A 26,345-nucleotide genomic window follows, 5' to 3' on the forward strand; every position below is an offset into this window, starting at 1 on the left:
GGAGGGAGATACAACTTTAAATGGCCGATTTTGTATTTTACTGCCTCTTATTAGGGAAAATATTGCCAAAATTACACCATAGGCCTATATAATTGCCTGAAACTGTAATAACAGAAATTATCGTTGTATTTTCAAATTTCCGATGGGACTTGAACACAACATGTAGGACTAAGCGTCTGTCTGAAAAAAAACAACCCAACCAAATACTGAGCCTAAAATAGTGATTTTTTAACTTTACTTTACTAACTTTAACTTTTAACTTTCAAATGGGTAACTTTTGAAATTTAACTACACATTTAAATACTAAGTTAAGTCATGCATTTTCTCTAAGCCACTCAGACAGACTCAAGGAAAAATATTTGTAGCTTCAGGGAGGCTCAAAAACAAAACAAAACAAAAAAAAATTACGCACCACCACCTTCTCTGAAAAGTAAAGAACTGTCTCTTGTCTTCCTCCAAAAAAAAGGCCTGTAGGAGCTTCTGTTTTCCTGCCCTGAATGATCATGATGGGTCATTTCTTCTCTCACTGTAAAACCAGATGACTCAGCCATTAAACAAGTATCCTGCATAGAGTGACATTTCAAGCCACAACTGTTAAGACAGAATAACAAAGTCTGTACACTATGTCGTCTGTGTATCTGAGTGATCCGTCCAACAAAATGTGTTTCTGCTGCCCCCCAAAGCATTAACTTATTAACGTCTCTGCAGCTGCATCCCCTAATAATAACAGGGAAATGGTAGTGTAAGGAGGTATGTACAGGTTTGATGTCATGTAATTATTGATTACTCCCATTTCTAATAGATCTTCTCTTGATGTCCTGCCAATTTGCAAAGTTTTGAACAAGTTCATTTGTCACTTCAAACAAAAAAATCAAACTCAAAATCGTAAAGTAGTGGCAGGTTTTTCTTTCCAGGTTGTCACCACTGAGTAATGGAGGGGTATTTCTGTATAAAGGACTAAACTTTATTTAGCAGAGCAGGGAGTGGCTGGATGTGTGTGACTTCAGTTGTTTTTGTTTTTTTATGTCCCTTCATTGAGCCAGATTTAAACAACAACAACATAACTATAACTCCAGTTCCTAGCTTAAGTGCCAGATAAAAACAAAATACTTTTTAGATTTTAGAAATGCTAATTTAATTTTATTTACAATGTAAAAACGGTATATAAATATAACATGCTCTAACATGATAGAGAAAAAGATATGAAACATGGCACATGATAATCAATTATTGCATACTTTTCCTATACTTACACATTTTGTAGACTAGATTGCCCAAAAACAGTGATCAAAAAAACAAAAGTTTATCAATTGGATTATTTAAAATACATTCATACATTTGGGGAAAAAAGAACTGTTAGCAAAAGTTGGAACAAATAGAAACAATCGACATCACTTTTCAACAATATTGAGAATATTGTGTAAACTTGATGCAAATTATATTGGCACTGTTGCAGCTCTCCTTACAGTCTAATAGTAGTACCAAAGCCCCACACACTGAATGCAGGGTAGAGAGGCTGTGTGAATGTGGTCTGGACTCTGTGCAGAAGTTGCATGCTATCAGAGACACTGTAAAATGCAAGAATTCCTGCTGCATAATCCAGGTAGATGCCAATACGAGATGACATTGGAGCTGCAATGTCTTTGCTCCTATTGTTGTGCACAAAGGAGAACTTGGAGTCGGTGCAGTACAGACTCCAGGACTTGTCGTTCCAGCCCAGGCTGCATTCATTGCTGTTTCCTTTACGGCGGATTCCCCTGTAGGTAACAGCGATGTCTATCTCTGTTCCCCGCCAGTCCACCTCCCAGTAACAACGGCCAGTAATGCTTTCCCTGCACAACACCTGCAATGGAATAGACAAAATGAACAGAGACAAAAAGCACTAGTATCATGAGAATAATGTCAAAGACAAAAAGTAAAAGCCTGATTTAGTTAGTAATTTAAATACACAATCAATACCAACAAAAGACATGTAAAAAGTTAATAAAAGAGAAAGTAGGAAGAAGTAAACTAAATAAATGCATATAATATAACAATTGGGCCACATTTTTATTTTTATTTTTTTCATGCAATGGACTTATGTTCAAAAGACATACACCATGTCTCGTTTTCACTAAAAAGATGACTTACGATGTGAAGAAAAAAAACAATTTATTTCTAATGCCACCCTTTGATAGTGGTATTCAATGTTTTACTAAAGTGCCACAGAACTGCAATGTTTTTGAGTTAAAATGTATTTATTTGCAGGTTTTTCCATGCAAATATTGTTGCAATATTGCAATTAAATCTACCTATATATTTCTGCCACCCCTTAAAGTCTGTGTGTCACCCTCTTGCCATCCCATGTATATTTCTCTAGATTCACTCCAGCAGGGGGCCAATTCCAAGAACAAGTTTCTAAACAGTGAAGTTTCCTTAAGTTTAGGATTAAGTTTGTCCCCCTTCTGGGCATCATAATGATTTGGGGTTTACCATTCAAAGCATATTAACATTCCTCCTCCTCTTTCAAGGCACAAAATGGCAGTAAAGTATTACCTGTTGCCAGTGGTCGAATCGGTCTGGGTGGTCAGGGTAGTTTTTCGGGTCACTCTTCATCGTAGCTGTACGGTTACCCTCGGACAGGTAGAGGTTGCGATGGACACTGTTGACATCCAGGATCAACTGGCAAGCATCTAAACAATGCAGGATGATGTCATTATTTATTATTTATTTATTTATCCTCTGTGTGCTGTTGTGTATCTATCTGTTTTCCAATTTAATGTTGTCATATGTTGTTGTATTTGTATTCTCTTTTTGTTCACGGTTTTGCACATAAAGCAACTAAATACTTGTGACACTAATATGTTAAGGAATGACAAAGTTAGTCTGTTAAAATATTGGGTTAATAATAATAATAATAATAATAATAACAATAACAATAATAATAATAATAATGATACATTTTATTTATAAAGCGCTTTTATAAAGAACTCAAAGATGCTGTACAGAGTAAAAGGCAATATAAACATAAACATGCATATAACATGCATTTGCTTGTTAAAATGTTTTCCACAGGTGGAGTATGAACGGGAACACCTGTGTTTGTTTAAGTGATACTGAACTGTAAGTTTGCTTTCTTCCATTTCGGCAAACCAGTTCTGCAAGCAGCATACTTTCTGTCACACTTTGTTGAGTTGTTTCACCACATGGTGTTGCCATGCCTTTGTTAGGGATGAGATGTTCCTGCTATGGCATCATGACTGTGCTGTTTTGAACCTTGTTAGCTGGAATATGAGTGGGGTTTGACTTGACTGCAAAGTAGGCTTGCAAAGTTGCTGGTAAAAAATCACAACGGGTTAAAGGAACCCTTTTCTGTAAAATGTAACCCAATAACACTCACATTTCAGGAAATCTTCCCTTTTTCTTGGTTCCTCTCTTATCATTGGCTCTTCTCTTATCCTTGATTCTTCTCTTATCCGTGGTTCCTCCCTCAAAATTGATTCTCCTCTTGTCTTTGTCTCACCCTCTTGTGTGATGTAGACATCCTTCACTACGGACAGATGAATTAAAAAATACAAGGCAGCAGTATAAGCTTCATTAAAGACACATTAGATGAAAAAAACAACCATTCCTGAAAGGAATGGCAGAAAGGCATTTGTTACTTGAGGTGAGGAAAGACAAATTTGTGCACCTGTTCCTGAAATTTTGCTCAATTCTGTCTTGCTGATTTCCTCTACTTGTAATTTGAGCGCAGCGATGGCTCTCTTCGTGGACTCAAAAGAGTAATTGGGAGCGACACTGATGTTGTTGAGGTCTTCATATCCTGAGGGGCCGGACAGAGACTGCCAGCTCTGGAGAAAAGAAAGAAACGAGCCATTACATAATACTACAGTTTTCTAAGAAGACTGGTCTGGATCCTCAGTTCAACTCAGCCTCACCTGCAGAAAGTGTATGTGATCATCAGTGTGTGAGAGCTTCTCCAGGTCAGTGTGTTTCTTTCTCAGAAGAGTGATCTCTTCCTCCAGGCGGTCCAACAGTAACTCGGCCCTTGTCACAGTGGTCTGCTCATGGGAGCGGATCATCTCCTTGACATCGTTGTATTTCCTCTCAATGGAAAGCAGAAGCTCAGTGAAGATCCGCTCATTCTCCTCTAGGGCAGTTTGAGCTGAGTGCTAATGAAATACATCAAGAAGAGAGAGAGCTCATTAAAACATAGATAAAAAGGTGATATTTTTCAACCCCCAAAATGTTTGTTTTGACATCATTTTATGAGGGCAATAAGGAGTGCAACTTGACTGTTTGTACTCACTTTAAGTGATTCAACAGCTTGTCGGAGATCCTGCCACTTTTTAACTCTCTGGTCAATCCGCATTTGAGATTTGTGCAGCGTGGTACCAAGTTGTTTCTGTGAGAGAAATGACATGAAAGTGTTAACATCTGCCTTGTACAATTAAAAAAACACAGACCAAATGTACAGACTGACAGATAGTTTTCACCACTCACTTGTTTCTCAGTCCTCTCAGTTCCAGCCGGGACGATGTCATGGTGTTTGTGTTCGTCCATCATGCACAGAACACACACCGACGTCTCATCAGTGCGACAGAAAGCCTCCATCAGCTTGTCATGCTGTGCACACAGCTTCTCTCTCATCTGGCCCGTAGCTTTGACCAGTTTATGCTTCATCAGGGCAGGGTAGTCATAATGAGTCTGGACGTGGGTCTCACAGTAAGATGCCAGGCACACCAAGCATGACTTCTCTGCCCTCTGCTTCCTCGTTGTGCAGAAGTCACACAGGACTTCCCCGGGCTTGGACTTGGACCTGGGCTGGCTGCGACCGGTAGAGCGACGAGAGTTCTCTAAGCTGCTGTATCTGTCTAAATCCAGAGTACTAGGATGGGACATTTTTGAAAAATAAAATAAAAATAAATGTCCAGCAGATATGACAACAAAACTAAAATCCACAGGTGATTTAGCTCAACAGCAGTGTGTAAACCTCTTGATAAAATGTGTCAAGATCAACAGCTGAGAAAAAGACTACAAAAAGTGATAAGGACGAGTTATCCACAGGAAAAAATGAACTCCTGAAGTGAACAGCTTCAGTGAAACTGAGTGACTGACGCTGTGACAGAATGTTAGCTATGTGGTTTACTCTCAGTGTAAAACCAGTATTCCTGGTTGGGCGTTTAATAGGGAATGGCCATTGCTATGAAGGTGCTACCGGAAACAAACAGACAATGGAGAGGAAAAGTTGAAACTTACTTTATAAAAAAGGAGCCCCTATTGATGTAAAGGACTTTATAATCAAACTTCATTTAAAACTTTTTATCTGAAAAAGTGAAAACATTTATATTCCTTATTAAAGGATAAAGATAAATAAACTTAAAAAAAAAAACAACCTTCACATCTTTATTTACAGTGTTGGTATGTTTCCAAAGTGGCACAACTGCCAGACTCACCTATAGTAAAGCTTTTATCCACAAAGTCTATACTGGCTCACTTTGACTTTATGTACTGTTATGAAATTACCTTCAACTTGTTTTTTTTAAATTTTTATTACAAATAATTGTGTTGTGTCTGTTTTGCCTGTGATATACAGTATGAACTGCCCATACTAGAACATTCATCAAATACTGACATTGGGAAACAGCATCATCGTGTGGGACTAATTCATTACTGCATGAGCTGAGTTCCTGCTTTTGCTTTGTCTGCCAAAGCACTTTGTAAACAGCTGTTTTTAAAGGTGCTATATATATTAAGTTATTATTGTTAATATTATTATTATATACCCCTCTGTGTGTCTATGCTTCAAATTTAATATACTGCATACAAAGTGTGGCATCTTGAGCCTCGTCCTGCATAGTTTGACTCTCCCACTCTTGGCAATATTATGGAAACTTCCATATTTTCTACAAATAATTTTACATCAAATATATTAATAATAGATCCGGTTTGTACTTTAGACATTGCTTTGTCTTGAGTGAGTAGTGCACAGTTGTACAGGTTTGTGCCTAGGACATCACTTTCTTGGGTCAAATTAGGCACAGCATGCCTCATAAACCTATATCTTGGCATTTTTGTACAGATTTGGCCTGCCTGCCATAGTTTAGAATTATTTTTTTGGCTGTTTAGATCCAGACAATTTTGGGCAATTTTTTTAAACTAACTTTATCTGAAACATATGTGTCTATAAGTCAATCAATGGAAAACACAAATAAAAATTTGAATCTTTTGGAAAATGGTCTGTAGCCCACTGTTAATATCAATTAGTAGAAGAAATACACAGCACCTTTACTTATATCAAAATTGTAATATCAATGTGTAAAAGTCCAAAGTAAAATAAAAGTAGTATTAGCAAAATATTCTAAGAATAGGCATATCAAAAGTAAGCTACTTATCATGAGAAATGCCTTGTTTCACCGTAATGCATATCCCACTAGCGCAATAATAGGCCTACTAGATACAACATTTAGGGCTATGTAGTGTATACATTAATACACCAATAATTATGGTCCAATAATATCACTACATTATTCTGAGATGGGCCATTTTGCATAATGATCTGCTTACTTTTACTTTTGAAACTATATGTATATTTTGATGCCAATGCTTTTATAATTTGCTTGAGAAACATTTTGAACTCATGAATTTTACTTGTAACAGAGTACTTCTACACTGTGATATTGCTACCTCTTCTACCACTGAAACCAAAACTTCATGTGGGTAAGACTATCGTGTTTCTGTGTGAGCTGATGTGTGCCTCCGGGCCTGTAGGGGGTGATAATGACCTCCTTGCTGTATTGAAATGACAATGATTGCTTTCGCTAAAGTGCGTCGGTTGTCCAACGTTGGCGCCAGATGAGCAGTGGCGCCAGCTACACACACACAGGCAGAGAGAGGAAGACACACACAGCCGATTGACCAGCCTCACAACAGCCTGCAAAGCTCTTCTCAACCCAGAGTTTGAAGCATATAAACGATTCTCTTTTTTCTCTGTCTTCAGCAATCAAAAAGTAAACGTACATAAGGTGGGTGTGCATGCAAGTATTTAGACATTTAAAACCTGTGTGATCATTTCTCCTGGCGATTATCCATCGTTAAAATGTGATTAACTCTATCACGAATAGTATGAGCTTTGAGGCAGAGGAAACTCTGTTAAACCGATTTTTAATCAGTGTTTACATGTATTATGGTAGTCATGGTATGGGTTGTTTGTTTTGTGTTTGCAGTTATGATAGTACCGAACTTTGTCATGGAAAAACACAGGCCCTGACTCTCTTTGGATGATACATTTTGTACTGTTGGAAAAGCAGAGGGACACTGGTATAAGGGACTATTTCAGCTTTGAATCTCATCCAGGTTATTTTTGAGATATTATGGTTATAATATCGGCCAAGCAGCCTTTCTTGAATCACCGTCCAGTTTATCTTTGCATACGAATCCAGACTTAACATGGTCGGATGGGCGGTTAAGCAAAGCTTCCGCTCCAATGTTTAACAATTTACAGGCTAGTATGAAACTGGAGAGCAGCCTTTAGCCGTGCTAGCAAACTGGATTAGCTGGCTTGTTAGCTTGGCATCATGGCTATGTAGCCAGCACGCTAATATTGTCTCGGCTGGATAGCTGCTAACATCAGCAAGGCCGCCATTGAAGTCGTGTGTGCGGTTTGTCGGGTGCTGCCGCAGTAGAGGAGGGCTTTAGGTCCATAGCCAAGAATCACTGTGCTATCACAAACTGCAGTTAAATTACTCTCCCAGTCGTTTTCTGCTCAGTTACTGTTTTTCAAACTGCTGGCGGAATCAATGTCTTACTGGGATTCTTATGTAAGTAAAATGCGTCCTTTCCCGGGCTTTTCGCACAGCATTCATCGCCCGCACGGTTAGCCATCTTTGTTTCAGCTAGCCAGCTCCTGCTCGGAATTACGGTGTGGCTCTTAGCTTGCTAACCTACTTGCCGTCAGCTAACAACGTCGATTTTGGTGCTGTTCCACTTTTAACGACAAGTCAAATCATCTCCATATAGTCACGGGTATGTTTGGTTACGCTTTGTGTGTTTTTGAGTCATTCTGAAGTCGCTCCGGCCTTCGGGGGCAGCTCTAATTCAGTATGTTATGAAGGGCGGAAGCTAACTGCTAACTAGCTAGCGGCAGCCATCTTAGGCGAGCATGTAATCTTGGCTAGCTGGAAGTGCTGGTGTGGCACAACAAGATGGCCTGTTAATACTCGCACAAGGAGAATTTCCGCGTCGGGAGCTGTGTCATCAAAAGCACCAACGTACTTACTTCAAATGCATATTTTAATGTAAATATTTCGCTTTTTCTCTGCTTTACACTCGCGTGTTGCTTTTGCTATGAAGCTAGTTAGCTGGCTAAATTGCGAACACACTAGCAGCTAACAATGCTGTTGTGTCGTTAACCAGTCCCCCCTTGACCATAGCCAGCTAACTAGCGGCTATGGAGGCTATTAGTAGCTGTTATTGAAGGCTAGCAACCAACAGTCCACTGTTTAATAACAAAACGTTGAGGTTTAAATGCCTCTACACCTTCCCAGTTGTATTTATTAATATTGTATAGTAAACTGCGCAGATGGATAACATGTGTAGGGTAGTCAGGTTTGGCCCGGTGGATTAAGAGTGAATTTGGGAGCGCGATCATGATGTAGTCCACTTTGATTTTATCAATTGTGTTAGCTTTTGGGGTGAAGCTCGTATTCAGGCTAACTTGGCTATCAAATTGACCACATAGCTTGCTAAGTAACGTAAGTGTTGCAAGCTTGCAGTTGATGTGATATGATGCATACAGTTATGTAAAAAACTCAAAATTAATTATGAGCCCATGTATCACTTTAACCCCCCTGGGGCCCCTTGTACCTATTATGGGACCTCAGGTATTATTTCTTTTTAAAAACAATTTTGACTGTGATGATGCAAATGGCATACATTTTGGTCAAGTTGTGTATTTTTAATTTATTTTATTTTATTATTTTGTCCCATAATAGCTCTATAATACAATGTATAATTAGAATTGTTACTTAAATGATGTGGCTGTGTTGGTTGGGATGTCAGAGTGTGAACTGTATGTATGTATTTAAAAATTATTTTGTGTGTGTGTGTGTGTGTGTGTGTGTGTGTAACCAAAACACAAGCATTGAAATCGATGTGGCGAAAAATGGCTGAATATAAAACCATAAAATCTGTCTTTTTTGAGCCCATGGCCATTTTAACATAAAATCATGCATTCCATTTTTTAAGACTTCTAAAAGGAAGTACTAGCTTCAAAATTGTATTTTTTAAAGTATTTTCTGACCAAATGAATCATTTTCTCCATATTGTCCCTGAATAACAAATACATGCTAATTTCCTGCTTTCACCTATTGGCTATTCTACTACTGCTCATATTTCCCATCGCTCTGTCTCTCTCCCCCCATGTTGCTTACACACACAAACACACACACACACACACACCCCACACACACGTACATACGTGCACGCGCTGTGTGTGTGTTTGTGTGTGTAAGCAACATGGGGGTAACCATATGAACTACTGGTTCCCATAGCAAAGGTCCCCAGACTTGTACCCCTTAAAGCAATTGGGTATTGGGCATCTTGCAGCACATCAAAGATGCCACCTAGTGGGGGGGCACCATAGCAATGTGGGGTGTACTAAAACAAGTCTGTTGTTTTGATTAAGTTGATTTTGAGACAATTATAGGCGTTATACAAGTGCTGGCACAGCCATATTTATAAATATGTGCAGATATGACTTTGAATATGTTTAAATATTGGAAATATTAAATTTTTTGTGTTTCTCTCATTTAAAAAAATGTTTAAAAGGGGTTAACTTTGGGACGGTGGGGGTGGGGGTCTCATTAAAAATAGTGGCATTGGGTAAACAAACTGGCATTTAAAGGGTTAAATCCTGAAAATTAATAAATATTTGGTATTTTGATCAGGTCTGAAGTTTTTTAAAAGTTTTAACCAAAATATATTGGAAAATAATATTTCTGTATAGTATTTTTAAAGTAGTTTTAGGAAAGGTCCCATTTTGGGACCTAGGGGTTTCAGAGTAATTTGGGGGCACAAAGGGTTAACTAAATAATCAGGTTTCCTTTAGCATAATGCAACAAGCTGTTTTAAATCAAACAAACATAGGCCATCGATATGCTGTAGTTACCGTACTTACCGCAATGTCAAGTGCTTTCCTTTTACATCTTGTGATAACCTATTGTGCACAATAATTCCTTTCCTCAGCTGTTGCCAAAAACCATGTCCTGTTTTTTTTGTAGGCCAGAGTAGTGCTTTGGTTCTAGACTGACAGGTCTTCTTTTCTAGGGGAATGAGTGGTAAACTTCAGCTGCTAACAAGCTATAACTACTTCAATTCATACTTGATCAAATGAGGATAATTACTGTTGTCCAAAAAATAATATCTTTTTAGACTTGTCACTTAGAATGATTGATTTGTAATTAAACTTTTTTTTTTGGATTCTCTTACCTAATTTAGTCAAAACTCCCCACTGAGATGTTACCCAAAATTTGAAGTGGGTCACAATTGTGCCAAAACACAACCATAATGACAACAAACCAGACAATTTTTGTAGCAAACTTGATATTGATGAATTCATGATTTGGTCATTGTGTACGTTTATGTATATGTATGTATGTATGTATGTGTGTATGTATATGTATATGTATATATTTTGGTATATGTATATATGTATATGTATATATGTGTGTATATATATATATATATATATATATATATATATATATATATATATATATATATATATATATATATATATATATATATATATTAGGGGTGTAACGATTCATCGGTCTGCATCGATATATTGACTAATTGAGCAACGATGATATAACATCCATGCAAATTGTAAACATCTTTTAGATGCAACCTTATTTTGAAATTCTGTGATGGCAAGCAGCCAAGAGAAAGATGATGATGATGATGATGATGATAATAGTGCCGTTTACTCAGGAATAAATAATCAGTGTGGAAGTGTTTTGTTTTCGGAGAAACTGCGAGTCAACAGATGGCGCATGTCATATTTAAACAAAAGCCGTACTGAGGAAACACGACGTATCCGCCGGGCCATTACGCTGACTCCTTGCTAACTTTATGTTAGCTGCTCAGTCAACAATGTTGACTGAAAAAGCGTGCGCGTAAGACTGAAACTCACCCGCGCTGTTCTGTCAGGACATGCAGGGACTTAAACCAGCGGTGAGTAAGACAAAGTATACATAACAGTAAACTAGTTAAGTTATGAGTCCGCTACCCACTAAGCTAATTTCTGCTATGTAAAATCCCATAGGCTTATCCTTATGTTGTTAGTATGTTGTGTATGTGGGGGAAATGTGACCTACAAAAGACAGTTTTGTCTATGATTTTTGACAGTTATTAAATCTTGTTGTTTTGAGGATGTTGGGAGAAGTTTGTCTTCAAGTCAGGTTCAAGTCAAGATCATGGTTTGAATTAAAATGAAAACTTTTTTTTTTCCCAGAAAGCGTTTTCAAACAGAATGAACCAGTTTTACTTACAATTATGTGTTTGTTGTTTTTATCTTTTCTGGCCAAAAGCAAAGAAAGGGGTGGCAGCTTCTCCTGTAATGGACTGTGTTAAATTAGCCAAAAATATTGGCCCATATTGATTGCTGGCCCCTAAATGGAATGGTATTTAAATCGTATTGTGGTAGACTTTGTGATATTGGCAAATATAGTATTGTCCAAAGTATCAATGTAATACTGTATCATAATGAAACCATTGATTTACACCCCTAATATACATATAAAACTAAATTTCCAGGAATAACTAGTCTGCAAATCGTGGAAGAATATAACACATATAACTTGTCTAGCAAATAAAGGCACTGTAGTAATTTGTTTTTTTTCCCACTTTTTCAGGTCTGCTCACTGACTAGAGCACCAGCGCGGCACTGACAAAAACAACAATCTATATCCCCCCGATTCCTCTTTGTGTAACCGTCCGGCAGGAAAACGGAGGTCGTGGGGCTGGAGTGTGTTCTCATGGCCGAGTCAGAGACTGAATGTGACACACCCGGCCTTGACACACTTGGGTCGGAGTGTGTCATAGCCCACAGCCATGTCGACCTTCACTATGGAGCAGAAACTGAGATCATGACAGAAGAAAAGCGTGGATTAGAGCTGGAGATTCATGGCTCAGACTTAAAGATCCAGGGACTGGGGGAGGGGCTTGGTGCTGTAGCCTGTGTGGATGCAATTGTAGCAGAGACTGACCACGATTACATTAAAGTCGAACATGGTGAGATGCACTGTTTCACAGGAGCAGAAATCAAGACGACAGGAAATGAGACTCTGCTGGGAGAGGTGCTGCTTAAGACGGAAAGCGAGCACGTGGTGAAAGTGGAGTCTGACCATGGTGGCGAGTTGACAGTGGAGTCTGAGAATGGTGTGATCATACACGAAGCCCATGGCCTGCAGTGTAACGAGTGCGGGGAGATTTTTGGCAGCATAGCCGATCTTCACCAACACTTTGAGATCCATAAGGACCTCAACCCTTACATCTGTGTCCACTGTGGTGAGAGCTTTGCTGTGGAGGCCAGCCTCAAACAGCACATGAAGATTCACATGAAAGAAAAGCCCTATGTTCCCCCTGGAGTTGAGATCATGGGCAAAGATGTTATTGATGCCTTCAGCCTCAAGTCTCATCAGATGATTCATTTGCCAGACAAGCCCCACAGATGTTCCGAGTGCGGAAAGAGCTTTGCAGCTGCAATCACCCTGAGGGAACATATGAAGATGCATTCAGAGGACAAGCCCTACAAGTGTACCCAGTGTAGGAAGAGCTTTGTCCGGAGAAGGCATCTGAAAAAGCATCAGGAAGTCCATGCACGTGAAAAGCCATACACCTGTGGCCAGTGTGGCAAAGGCTTCGCCACAACTTCCAACCTGAAGCAGCACCAGAAGACCCACACTGCAGTCGTGCTTGGAGACAAACCCCACCGATGCGCACAATGTGGCAAGTGTTTTGCAGCTGCCGCCACTCTGAGAGAGCACCAGAGGATCCACTCGGGCGAGAAGCCGTACAAGTGCAACATGTGCAGGAAGAGTTTTGTCCGCAAACGCCATCTGAAGAAGCACCAGCAAGTCCACGCCGGAGGGAAGCCCTACACCTGCAGACACTGCAACAAGGGGTTCAATCACTCCTCGTCTCTCTCTCGCCACCACAAGACCCACCTGCAGAATCCAGTGTTTTCTCCACCGCAGCCTGGGAAAACATTGTCCTACGGCTCTCCTCCAAAGCAGAGGGTGCACCAGCAGGGAGACAAGCCCTACATGTGCCACCACTGTGATAAAGGCTTCAATCATTCCTCTTCCCTATCCCGGCACCAAAGAGTCCACTCAGAGGGAAAGAGTTACACCTGCGCTCACTGTGGCAAAAGATTCAATCACTCCTCCTCCCTTGCTAGGCACCAGAGAGTTCACTTGGAGAATAAACAACAACAGCCACAGCCACAACCACCTGTGCCGCAACCGCAGCAGTACACCACCATCCCCACAGGGAAGGGATTTCCGAACAACGCCTTCCCAAAACAGCGCATCCTGTCTGTTGAAAAACCATACAGGTGCTCCCAGTGTGGAAAAGGCTTTAACCATTCATCATCCCTCTCCAGGCATCATAGGATCCATGTAGATCAGTGAGAACCCCTTCCCACCCTCACATGCAAGTTAAAAAACATCCCTGCTCTCTCCTTGTTTCTGTTGTACCAATGGTCCCATCATTGACATCACCATGCCACAGGAAACATCAGGCCAACTTCTATAGATGGCGGTCCAGTCAGCACATTGCTATGTTGAAGTGGAGCAGTTGAAAATGAATGGACAGTGACACAAGTCTTCAAAAGGAGGAAAGACCATGTAACCTATAATTTAGAGTTGAACCCGGGACTTTGTGCTCAGTATGAAGAGGGTATAATAACAGATTGTGAAGGAGCCTCTATTCTTGTTTGTGATTGTGCTTCACTTGCTCCAGGACCTCTTGAACACTTTTAAATAAAAGAAATGTCATTTGGTGATCTAAAAAATTGTTACCTGGGGAAAATATGCTTCGCCCTCTGGTTAGTCTTTTTGATAGAAGAATTCAATTTATGTACCTTCAGAGGTGGGCACATGCGCTTTTCAGCTGCAACTTTATCCAAGGCTATCAACACAATTTAAATAGTTCTTTTCACCCACAAAACTCATGTGAAGCATCAAAATCCAATGTAAATACTAATTGATTTTCTTTTATATATATATATGTATAGGTGACTAGTGTGCTGTTCCATAAGATTACATTTTGATAGTAAGGTCCACTTTGATCCACTTTGTCTCCACCTTTTTTTTTCCTTTTATGACTTTGATTTGTTTTAAGTGTTGGAGATAAGAATGTTGCAGACGTTTTCATGCAGCTTGTTCTTGAATTTGGGCTCCATCAGACGTGAGCCATCTTGTATATTTATAAGGTTGTTTTCTTGTATGTCTACGATGGGTTAGCACTGCTGCATCGACTGTACAGAGAGCAATACTGGCTGACACCCTGATTCTATAATGACATGCAATTTAGCCATTAGAAAATGCATAATAGAAAATAAAAACCCTCTGGGTAGCATATTCCAACATGACCTGTGTCCTAATTATTCTGTACCCTTGCACCAAATGTACATGAAATGCAACATCACACTTGGTTTATTGCTATGGAGACTAATTCATTTACCTGTGTATAGAGTATAGGTAACTCTTACTCATGTTGGTCTGCAAACTCACAATTTGATCTAAAACAAAATGTATACTAAAAGACAACACGCGAAAATCGTACTTTTACAAGACTTACAAGATTTTTGCGAGTTCCAATGGATTGCGCTCTATTTACTGTTCTGTGTAAAATATCTTTTACAAACTGATGTATTTTTTTAGATATGGCTTGGGTTATATGAAAGGGAATGAGAGATATACAGTTTTTATGGGAGTGAACATTACAGTGAGCAATATTTTCTTTTCCTTTTTCTTTTGGATAAAAATTGTGCTTCAAACTGTAGCATAGGTTTCTTCCTTGTGTTAGATAGGTGCCTTATTGCATGCTATGTAGAAATGTATGCCGAGCTGTTATTTGGAAAAAAGTTAGGGTTTTCAGGAGTCTTTTGTTCTTACTCATACTAACTTACCCTACATTTTAATTTGATGTCACTGATACCTATTGCTTTTTTGCTTTCATGTATATTACCATGTGTTTACACTGTTACGACCATATTGTCTTTAATTTTTTTTTCCCATTCATTTTTGTCAATGGCCTCATTGTAGAGAGAAAAATTGTAAATGATCCATATAGGCTTCTCTTAAGGGCAAATCCTGTAACACCTTTTCCCAGTTTCTGAGTGGCACATATATGGAAAAATAAAGGTTGTTGACTCTCTTTTGGCTTTTTATCACTGGTGTACGATTTTGAAATAGGAGAAGTGTTAAGCTCATCTATATTATCAGGGTCTGCACAGGTCCTAAGAACCCTAAGAAGTTTGTGCATTTGATGGCGAGAAATCAAGGCTACGAATGTTATTTTTTATAAGAAATACGTAGGTCGTCAACTGTTCTGTAGTTAATACAGTTTGTAAAAATGATTTTTTTAAATTAATATTTTAAAACTTAAACATGAAGAAATGAGCTCATTAACTGGGCTGCTGTAAAGCCTGCTAGTCCTCATATAAATTTGTTGCAACAGTAATTTATCTTGATGTGCGTCTCAAACTATGTTGTGTTGAGTCCTTATACTTAATGGGATTGGGTCTGGAAAGTCATGAATTTAATTTGAATCTTTCAAAACTGTAAGGTTTTCCTAAATTCATCTATTATCACTCATGACCCACTAGCAGTGTGTGGTGATGTACTTTTCTGTGAGACTGGCTTTTCATGCCTTTGCGCTGGTGTGTTTTCATGCTGTTTGTCAGTCCTACTGTCAGGAGCACAGCATCTCAAGAACAGCTTGAGGGAATTTCTACTTTGCCTCAAATGTTCACTTGTTATCAGGGATGAACTGATCACTGCAACTTTTTATGCTGTTTTGAAACGTACTATATCATTACCCATTTGTGTAACGTTGGAAAAGATACGTTAGTGTGACCTTTTTTGTGCAATTTTGGTCAAGATACTGTAGTATGACTTTTGATGGGGTTTTTTTTTGGAGGATTTATCTTTTGATGACTTCTATGATGTTTTAGACAATAGACTACAATGACTTTTATGCCGTTTTGGTCTACAAACCTCAGTTTGAGTGTTGTGTGCCATTTTGGACAAAGAACTATAAAATAAGGTTTGATATGCTATTTAGGACGACATACTATACTATGACAGTTTTCATGCCATTTAAAACGACGTGCGACACAATGACCCTTTTCTTGCCATTTTGAATGACATACTATACTAAGACATTTTTATGCCAATTCAGATGACAAACTACACAGTGACGTTTTTGGTGCCATTTTAGACTAAATACAATACTGAAACATTTCTATGCCATTTTGGACAACATGCTATACTCTAGTGTTTATTTTAGCCTTTTGGACGACACGATCTACACTACACGACTATGTTTTAGTTGCCATTTCTGACGAAATACTGTACTATGACGTGATGTTTTTTTATTCCATTTCGGATTACATACTTAACAGTGATGTTTTTGATGCCATTTTGTATGATATGCAACACTTGGACGTTTTGATACCATTTAAGACCACACGCAATACTATGACTTTTTTATGCAGTTTTGGAGGACATAATATACTATGATGTTTTTTCATGATTTTGGATGACATACTTAAGTATAATGTTTTTCACGATTTTTGAATTTTTTTCATTTATTTGAACGACATACTATACTATCACATATTTTTCATGTCATACTACAAAATGTTGAAAAAACAGCTAAAAACATCATAAAGCATGTGGGGAACAAGTACCAAAGAAGTCATAGTGTAGCATTCTATGTTATCGTGTGTGTTTACAAACTATTTTATTAGCCAAGACTATTGTATTGCATTTTCCTATGTCTACATGCTTTATCATGGTGTGTTTTTTTTGCAATATTCTATGCTATGGCATGTCTGGCACGCAATCTTATTCAAAAAAATATATTATATCATATAACATATTTTCACATTTTTTACCCTACTGTAGTATTGCATTTTGGGCCGTCTTTTCAGCATGCTTTATTATGGTGTTTTTGGCACTTTTTGCAACATTCTATGCTATGACGTGTCTTGGCACGCTATTTTATGCTGTTTTGAGAGATGTTTTTAGCTTTTCTGGGACATGTCATATTTTAAAATTTTTAACCATACTACAGCCTTGCCTTTTTCTGTCATTTTTCAACATGCTTAATCAAGGTGCTTTTGAACGTTTTCACAACATTCTATGCTATGGCGTGTCTCGGTACGCTATTTTATGCTGTTTTGGGGACGTCATTTTTTGATCTTTTAGCCATACTATAGCTTTGCCCTTTCGGTCACTGACGTTTTTGCCTTACTGTGGTCTTGGATTTGTGATTATATTTTCGACATGCTGTTTTTGACTCTTTTTGCAACTTTCTATGCTATGGTGTCTCATGGCAGGCTATTTGATGCTTTCTTGTGATGTTTTCACCTTTTTTTAGGACGCGTCAAATTTTGAGATTTTTGCCTTACTATAGTCTTGGATTTTTGGTCATATTTTTGACGTTCCAAGTTATGCTGTTTTTGCCTCTTTTTGCAAGTTTCTTTGCTATGGCGTTATTCTGCAAGCTATTTTAAGCAGTTTCCAGCTGTTTTGACACGTTTTTCCAACATGCCAACTTTTGACATTTTTGCCTTACTATAGTCTTGGATTTTTGGTCATATTTTCGACGTTCCAAATTATGCTGTTTTTGGCCGTTTTTGCAACTTTCTTTGCTATGGCATGTCTTGGCATGCTATTTTAAGCAGTTTCCAGCTGTTTTCAACAGTTTTTGGACATGCCAAATTTTGAGATTTTTGCCTTACTATAGTCTTGGATTTTTGGTCATATTTTCGACGTTCCAAATTATGCTGTTTTTGCCTCTTTTTGCAAGTTTCTTTGCTAGGGCGTGATTCTGCAGGCTATTTTAAGCAGTTTCCAGCTGTTTCCGACACTTTTTCCAACATGCCAAATTTTGAGATTTTTGCCTTACTATAGTCTTGGATTTTTGGTCATATTTTCGACGTTCCAAATTATGCTGTTTTTGGCCGTTTTTGCAACTTTCTTTGCTATGGCATGTTTTGGCAGGCTATTTTAAGAGCATTTCCAGCTGTTTTCAACAGTTTTTCCAACATGCAAATTTTGAGATTTTTGCCTTACTATAGTCTTGGATTTTTGGTCATATTTTCGACGTTCCAAATTATGCTGTTTTTGCCTCTTTTTGCAAGTTTCTTTGCTAGGGCGTGTTTCTGCAAGCTATTTTAAGCAGTTTCCAGCTGTTTCCGACACTTTTTCCAACATGCCAAATTTTGAGATTTTTGCCTTACTATAGTCTTGGATTTTTGGTCATATTTTCGACGTTCCAAATTATGCATTTTTTGACTTTTCTGCAACTTTCTTTGCTATGGCATGTTTGGCAGGCTATTTTAAGTAGATTCCAGGTGTTTTCAACAGTTTTTGGGACACGTCAAATTTTGACATTTTTGCCTTACTATAGTCTTGGATTTTTGGTCATATTTTCGACGTTCCAAATTATGCTGTTTTTGCCTCTTTTTGCAACTTTCTTTGCTATGGCATGTTTTTGCAGGCTATTTTAAGCAGATTCCAGCTGTTTTTAACACTTTTTCCAACATGCCAAATTTTGACATTTTTGCCTTACTATAGTCTTGGATTTTTGGTCATATTTTCGACGTTCCAAATTATGCTGTTTTTGCCTCTTTTTGCAAGTTTCTTTGCTAGGGCGTTTGGCAAGCTATTTTAAGCAGTTTCCAGCTGTTTCCGACACTTTTTCCAACATGCAAATTTTGACATTTTTGCCTTACTATAGTCTTGGATTTTTGGTCATATTTTCGACGTTCCAAATTATGCTGTTTTTGCCTCTTTTTGCAAGTTTCTTTGCTAGGGCGTTATTCTGCAAGCTATTTTAAGCAGTTTCCAGCTGTTTTCCGACACGTTTTTGGGACATGCCAAATTTTGACATTTTTGCCTTACTATAGTCTTGGATTTTTGGTCATAGTTTCGACGTTCCAAATTATGCTGTTTTTTGGCCGTTTTTTTGCAACTTTCTTTGCTATGGCATGTCTTGGCATGCTATTTTAAGCAGTTTCCAGCTGTTTTTTCAACACTTTTTCCAACATGCCAAATTTTGACATTTTTGCCTTACTATAGTCTTGGATTTTTGGTCATATTTTCGACGTTCCAAATTATGCTGTTTTTGCCTCTTTTTGCAAGTTTCTTTGCTAGGGCGTGTTTTGCAGGCTATTTTAAGCAGTTTCCAGCTGTTTTCCGACACTTTTTCCAACATGCCAAATTTTGAGACATTTTTGCCTTACTATAGTCTTGGATTTTTGGTCATATTTTCGACGTTCCAAATTATGCTGTTTTTGCCTCTTTTTGCAAGTTTCTTTGCTATGGCGTGTTTGGCAGCAGCTATTTTAAGCAGTTTCCAGCTGTTTTTTACACTTTTTCCAACATGCCAAATTTTGACATTTTTGCCTTACTATAGTCTTGGATTTTTGGTCATATTTTCGACGTTCCAAATTATGCTTTTTTGACTCTTTCTGCAACTTTCTTTGCTATGGCATGTTTTTTGCAGGCTATTTTAAGTATATTTCCAGGTGTTTTCAACACTTTTTGGGACACGTCAAATTTTGACATTTTTGCCTTACTATAGTCTTGGATTTTTGGTCATATTTTCGACGTTCCAAATTATGCTGTTTTTTTGCCTCTTTTTGCAAGTTTCTTTGCTATGGCGTGTTCTGCAGGCTATTTTAAGCAGTTTCCAGCTGTTTTCCGACACTTTTTCCAACATGCCAAATTTTGACATTTTTGCCTTACTATAGTCTTGGATTTTTGGTCATATTTTCGACGTTCCAAATTATGCTGTTTTTGCTCTTTTTGCAACTTTCTTTGCTATGGCATGTTTTTGCAGCTATTTTAAGCAGATTCCAGCTGTTTTTTCACAGTTTTTGGGAACATGTCAAATTTTGACATTTTTGCCTTACTATAGTCTTGGATTTTTGGTCATATTTTCGACGTTCCAAATTATGCTGTTTTTTGCCTCTTTTTGCAAGTTTTCTTTGCTAGGGCGTTATTCTGCAAGCTATTTTAAGCAGTTTCCAGCTGTTTCCGACACTTTTTCCAACATGCCAAATTTTGAGATTTTTGCCTTACTATAGTCTTGGATTTTTGGTCATATTTTCGACGTTCCAAATTATGCATTTTTGACTCTTTCTGCAACTTTCTTTGCTATGGCATGTTTTGGCAGGCTATTTTAAGTAGATTCCAGGTGTTTTCAACAGTTTTTGGGACACGTCAAATTTTGACATTTTTGCCTTACTATAGTCTTGGATTTTTGGTCATATTTTCGACGTTCCAAATTATGCTGTTTTTGCCTCTTTTTGCAACTTTCTTTGCTAGGGCGTTATTCTGCAAGCTATTTTAAGCAGTTTCCAGCTGTTTCCGACACTTTTTCCAACATGCCAAATTTTGAGATTTTTGCCTTACTATAGTCTTGGATTTTTGGTCATATTTTCGACGTTCCAAATTATGCTGTTTTTTGCCTCTTTTTGCAACTTTTCTTTGCTATGGCGTTATTTGCAGGCTATTTTAAGCAGTTTCCAGCTGTTTTCCGACACTTTTTCCAACATGTCAAATTTTGACATTTTTGCCTTACTATAGTCTTGGATTTTTGGTCATATTTTCGACGTTCCAAATTATGCTGTTTTTGCCTTTTTTTGCAAGTTTCTTTGCTAGGGCGTTATTTGCAAGCTATTTTAAGCAGTTTCCAGCTGTTTCCGACACTTTTTCCAACATGCCAAATTTTGACATTTTTGCCTTACTATAGTCTTGGATTTTTGGTCATATTTTCGACGTTCCAAATTATGCATTTTTTGACTCTTTCTGCAACTTTCTTTGCTATGGCATGTTTTTGCAGGCTATTTTAAGTAGATTCCAGGTGTTTTTAACAGTTTTTGGGACATGTCAAATTTTGACATTTTTGCCTTACTATAGTCTTGGATTTTTGGTCATATTTTCGACGTTCCAAATTATGCTGTTTTTGCCTCTTTTTGCAAGTTCTTTGCTAGGGCGTTATTCTGCAAGCTATTTTAAGTAGATTCCAGGTGTTTTCCGACAGTTTTTCCAACACGTCAAATTTTGACATTTTTGCCTACTATAGTCTTGGATTTTTGGTCATATTTTCGACGTTCCAAATTATGCATTTTTTGACTCTTTCTGCAACTTTCTTTGCTATGGCATGTTTTTGCAGGCTATTTTAAGTAGATTCCAGGTGTTTTTAACAGTTTTTGGGACAAAGTCAAATTTTGACATTTTTGCCTTACTATAGTCTTGGATTTTTGGTCATATTTTCGACGTTCCAAATTATGCTGTTTTTGCCTCTTTTTGCAAGTTTCTTTGCTATGGCGTGTTTTCTGCAGGCTATTTTAAGCAGTTTCCAGCTGTTTCCGACACTTTTTCCAACATGCCAAATTTTGACATTTTTGCCTTACTATAGTCTTGGATTTTTGGTCATATTTTCGACGTTCCAAATTATGCATTTTTTGACTCTTTCTGCAACTTTCTTTGCTATGGCATGTTTTTGCAGGCTATTTTAAGTAGATTCCAGGTGTTTTTAACAGTTTTTGGGACACGTCAAATTTTGACATTTTTGCCTTACTATAGTCTTGGATTTTTGGTCATATTTTCGACGTTCCAAATTATGCTGTTTTTTGCCTCTTTTTGCAAGTTTCTTTGCTAGGGCGTTATTCTGCAAGCTATTTTAAGCAGTTTCCAGCTGTTTCCGACACTTTTTCCAACATGCCAAATTTTGACATTTTTGCCTTACTATAGTCTTGGATTTTTGGTCATATTTTCGACGTTCCAAATTAGCATTTTTTGACTCTTTCTGCAACTTTCTTTGCTATGGCATGTTTTTGCAGGCTATTTTAAGTAGATTCCAGGTGTTTTTAACAGTTTTTGGGACACGTCAAATTTTGACATTTTTGCCTTACTATAGTCTTGGATTTTTGGTCATATTTTCGACGTTCCAAATTATGCTGTTTTTGCCTCTTTTTGCAAGTTTCTTTGCTAGGGCGTTATTCTGCAAGCTATTTTAAGCAGTTTCCAGCTGTTTCCGACACTTTTTCCAACATGCCAAATTTTGACATTTTTGCCTTACTATAGTCTTGGATTTTTGGTCATATTTTTCGACGTTCCAAATTATGCATTTTTTTGACTCTTTCTGCAACTTTCTTTGCTATGGCATGTTTTTGCAGGCTATTTTAAGTAGATTCCAGGTGTTTTTAACAGTTTTTGGGACACGTCAAATTTTGACATTTTTGCCTTACTATAGTCTTGGATTTTTGGTCATATTTTCGACGTTCCAAATTATGCTGTTTTTGCCTCTTTTTGCAAGTTTCTTTGCTAGGCGTTATTCTGCAGGCTATTTTAAGCAGTTTCCAGCTGTTTCCGACACTTTTTCCAACATGCCAAATTTTGACATTTTTGCCTTACTATAGTCTTGGATTTTTGGTCATATTTTCGACGTTCCAAATTATGCATTTTTTGACTCTTTCTGCAACTTTCTTTGCTATGGCATGTTTTTGCAGGCTATTTTAAGTAGATTCCAGGTGTTTTCAACAGTTTTTGGGACACGTCAAATTTTGACATTTTTGCCTTACTATAGTCTTGGATTTTTGGTCATATTTTCGACGTTCCAAATTATGCTGTTTTTGCCTCTTTTTGCAAGTTTCTTTGCTAGGGCGTTATTCTGCAAGCTATTTTAAGCAGTTTCCAGCTGTTTCCGACACTTTTTCCAACATGCCAAATTTTGAGATTTTTTGCCTTACTATAGTCTTGGATTTTTGGTCATATTTTCGACGTTCCAAATTATGCATTTTTTGACTCTTTCTGCAACTTTCTTTGCTATGGCATGTTTTTGCAGGCTATTTTAAGTAGATTCCAGGTGTTTTCAACAGTTTTTGGGACACGTCAAATTTTGACATTTTTGCCTTACTATAGTCTTGGATTTTTGGTCATATTTTCGACGTTCCAAATTATGCTGTTTTTGCCTCTTTTTGCAAGTTTCTTTGCTATGGCGTTATTCTGCAGGCTATTTTAAGCAGTTTCCAGCTGTTTCCGACACTTTTTCCAACATGCCAAATTTTGACATTTTTGCCTTACTATAGTCTTGGATTTTTGGTCATATTTTCGACGTTCCAAATTATGCATTTTTTGACTCTTTCTGCAACTTTCTTTGCTATGGCATGTTTTTGCAGGCTATTTTAAGTAGATTCCAGGTGTTTTTAACAGTTTTTGGGACACATGTCAAATTTTGACATTTTTGCCTTACTATAGTCTTGGATTTTTGGTCATATTTTCGACGTTCCAAATTATGCTGTTTTTGCCTCTTTTTGCAAGTTTCTTTGCTAGGGCGTTATTCTGCAAGCTATTTTAAGCAGTTTCCAGCTGTTTCCGACACTTTTTCCAACATGCCAAATTTTGACATTTTTGCCTTACTATAGTCTTGGATTTTTGGTCATATTTTCGACGTTCCAAATTATGCATTTTTTGACTCTTTCTGCAACTTTCTTTGCTATGGCATGTTTTTGCAGGCTATTTTAAAGTAGATTCCAGGTGTTTTCAACAGTTTTTGGGACAAATGTCAAATTTTGACATTTTTGCCTTACTATAGTCTTGGATTTTTGGTCATATTTTCGACGTTCCAAATTATGCTGTTTTTTGCCTCTTTTTGCAAGTTTTCTTTGCTAGGGCGTTATTCTGCAAGCTATTTTAAGCAGTTTCCAGCTGTTTCCGACACTTTTTCCAACATGCCAAATTTTGACATTTTTGCCTTACTATAGTCTTGGATTTTTGGTCATTTTTCGACGTTCCAAATTATGCATTTTTTGACTCTTTCTGCAACTTTCTTTGCTATGGCATGTTTTTGCAGGCTATTTTAAGTAGATTCCAGGTGTTTTCAACAGTTTTTGGGACACGTCAAATTTTGACATTTTTGCCTTACTATAGTCTTGGATTTTTGGTCATATTTTCGACGTTCCAAATTATGCTGTTTTTGCCTCTTTTTGCAAGTTTCTTTGCTAGGGCGTTATTCTGCAAGCTATTTTAAGCAGTTTCCAGCTGTTTCCGACACTTTTTCCAACATGCCAAATTTTGACATTTTTGCCTTACTATAGTCTTGGATTTTTGGTCATATTTTCGACGTTCCAAATTATGCATTTTTTGACTCTTTCTGCAACTTTCTTTGCTATGGCATGTTTTTGCAGGCTATTTTAAGTAGATTTCCAGGTGTTTTTAACAGTTTTTGGGACATGTCAAATTTTGACATTTTTGCCTTACTATAGTCTTGGATTTTTGGTCATATTTTCGACGTTCCAAATTATGCTGTTTTTGCCTCTTTTTGCAACTTTCTTTGCTAGGCGTTTATTCTGCAAGCTATTTTAAGCAGTTTCCAGCTGTTTCCGACACTTTTTCCAACATGCCAAATTTTGACATTTTTGCCTTACTATAGTCTTGGATTTTTGGTCATATTTTCGACGTTCCAAATTATGCTGTTTTTGCCTCTTTTTGCAACTTTCTTTGCTATGGCATGTTTTCTGCAGGCTATTTTTAAGCAGTTTCCAGGTGTTTTTAACACTTTTTGGGACATGCCAAATTTTGACATTTTTGCCTTACTATAGTCTTGGATTTTTGGTCATATTTTCGACGTTCCAAATTATGCTGTTTTTGCCTCTTTTTGCAAGTTTCTTTGCTAGGGCGTTATTCTGCAAGCTATTTTAAGCAGTTTCCAGCTGTTTCCGACACTTTTTCCAACATGCCAAATTTTGACATTTTTGCCTTACTATAGTCTTGGATTTTTGGTCATATTTTCGACGTTCCAAATTATGCATTTTTTGACTCTTTCTGCAACTTTTCTTTGCTATGGCATGTTTTTGCAGGCTATTTTAAGTAGATTTCCAGGTGTTTTCAACAGTTTTTGGGAAACGTCAAATTTTGACATTTTTGCCTTACTATAGTCTTGGATTTTTGGTCATATTTTCGACGTTCCAAATTATGCTGTTTTTGCCTCTTTTTGCAAGTTTCTTTGCTAGGGCGTTATTCTGCAAGCTATTTTAAGCAGTTTCCAGCTGTTTTTCGACACTTTTTCCAACATGCCAAATTTTGACATTTTTGCCTTACTATAGTCTTGGATTTTTGGTCATATTTTCGACGTTCCAAATTATGCATTTTTTGACTCTTTCTGCAACTTTCTTTGCTATGGCATGTTTTTGCAGGCTATTTTAAGTAGATTCCAGGTGTTTTTAACAGTTTTTGGGACACGTCAAATTTTGACATTTTTGCCTTACTATAGTCTTGGATTTTTGGTCATATTTTTTCGACGTTCCAAATTATGCTGTTTTTGCCTTTTTTTGCAAGTTTCTTTGCTAGGGCGTTATTCTGCAAGCTATTTTAAGCAGTTTCCAGCTGTTTCCGACACTTTTTCCAACATGCCAAATTTTGACATTTTTGCCTTACTATAGTCTTGGATTTTTGGTCATATTTTCGACGTTCCAAATTATGCATTTTTTGACTCTTTCTGCAACTTTCTTTGCTATGGCATGTTTTTGCAGGCTATTTTAAGTAGATTCCAGGTGTTTTTAACAGTTTTTGGGACACGTCAAATTTTGACATTTTTGCCTTACTATAGTCTTGGATTTTTGGTCATATTTTCGACGTTCCAAATTATGCTGTTTTTGCCTCTTTTTGCAAGTTTCTTTGCTAGGGCGTTATTCTGCAGCTATTTTAAGCAGTTTCCAGCTGTTTCCGACACTTTTTCCAACATGCCAAATTTTGACATTTTTGCCTTACTATAGTCTTGGATTTTTGGTCATATTTTCGACGTTCCAAATTATGCTGTTTTTGCCTCTTTTTGCAAGTTTCTTTGCTAGGGCGTTATTCTGCAAGCTATTTTAAGCAGTTTCCAGCTGTTTCCGACACTTTTTCCAACATGCCAAATTTTGACATTTTTGCCTTACTATAGTCTTGGATTTTTGGTCATATTTTCGACGTTCCAAATTATGCTGTTTTTGCCTCTTTTTGCAAGTTTCTTTGCTATGGGCATGTTTTCTGCAGCTATTTTAAGCAGTTTCCAGCTGT

General features: G+C 37.5%; 2 protein-coding genes across 3 annotated transcripts; one reads left to right on the forward strand and one right to left on the reverse strand.

Annotated features, from left to right (window-relative positions):
• Nucleotides 1-944: 944 nt before the first annotated feature.
• ftr14l (finTRIM family, member 14-like) lies at nucleotides 945-5,083 on the reverse strand. The gene is made up of 7 exons (XM_042502124.1): nucleotides 4,483-5,083; nucleotides 4,289-4,384; nucleotides 3,918-4,151; nucleotides 3,671-3,830; nucleotides 3,380-3,529; nucleotides 2,536-2,672; nucleotides 945-1,843 (listed from the first exon to the last, which is right to left on the reverse strand). Exons 1-7 carry the CDS (start codon nucleotides 4,879-4,881, stop codon nucleotides 1,463-1,465), a joined length of 1,557 nt encoding a protein of 518 aa, XP_042358058.1. The 5' UTR covers nucleotides 4,882-5,083; the 3' UTR covers nucleotides 945-1,462.
• Nucleotides 5,084-6,827: 1,744 nt separating this feature from the next.
• si:ch211-198a12.6 (uncharacterized protein LOC563253 homolog) lies at nucleotides 6,828-15,423 on the forward strand. Of its 2 annotated transcripts, none has more exons than XM_042502129.1 (2): nucleotides 6,828-7,004; nucleotides 11,895-15,423. In XM_042502129.1, the coding sequence occupies exon 2, from the start codon at nucleotides 12,018-12,020 to the stop codon at nucleotides 13,671-13,673; it is 1,656 nt and encodes a 551-aa protein (XP_042358063.1). In that variant the 5' UTR covers nucleotides 6,828-7,004; nucleotides 11,895-12,017; the 3' UTR covers nucleotides 13,674-15,423. The 2 variants fall into 2 exon arrangements, with proteins under 2 accessions (XP_042358063.1, XP_042358064.1); XM_042502130.1 differs by lacking the exon at nucleotides 6,828-7,004 and adding an exon at nucleotides 7,625-7,799.
• The last annotated feature ends 10,922 nt before the right edge of the window (nucleotides 15,424-26,345 follow it).

The sequence above is a fragment of the Plectropomus leopardus genome, chromosome 15 (assembly GCF_008729295.1).
Source record: "Plectropomus leopardus isolate mb chromosome 15, YSFRI_Pleo_2.0, whole genome shotgun sequence".
Classification (NCBI taxonomy): Eukaryota; Metazoa; Chordata; class Actinopteri; order Perciformes; family Serranidae; genus Plectropomus; species Plectropomus leopardus.

Excerpts from the sequence above, each read along its gene's own strand:
- si:ch211-198a12.6 (XM_042502129.1), top strand. The coding sequence starts at position 12,018 with ATGGCCGAGTCAGAGACTGAATGTGACACACCCGGCCTTGACACACTT.
- ftr14l (XM_042502124.1), bottom strand. The coding sequence starts at position 4,881 with ATGTCCCATCCTAGTACTCTGGATTTAGACAGATACAGCAGCTTAGAG. Across the intron at positions 4,152-4,288 it reads AAGCTGTTGAATCACTTAAA|CACTCAGCTCAAACTGCCCT; the intron begins GTGAGTACAAAC and ends GTATTTCATTAG. Across the intron at positions 3,530-3,670 it reads GAGCAAAATTTCAGGAACAG|TGAAGGATGTCTACATCACA; the intron begins GTGCACAAATTT and ends ATCTGTCCGTAG.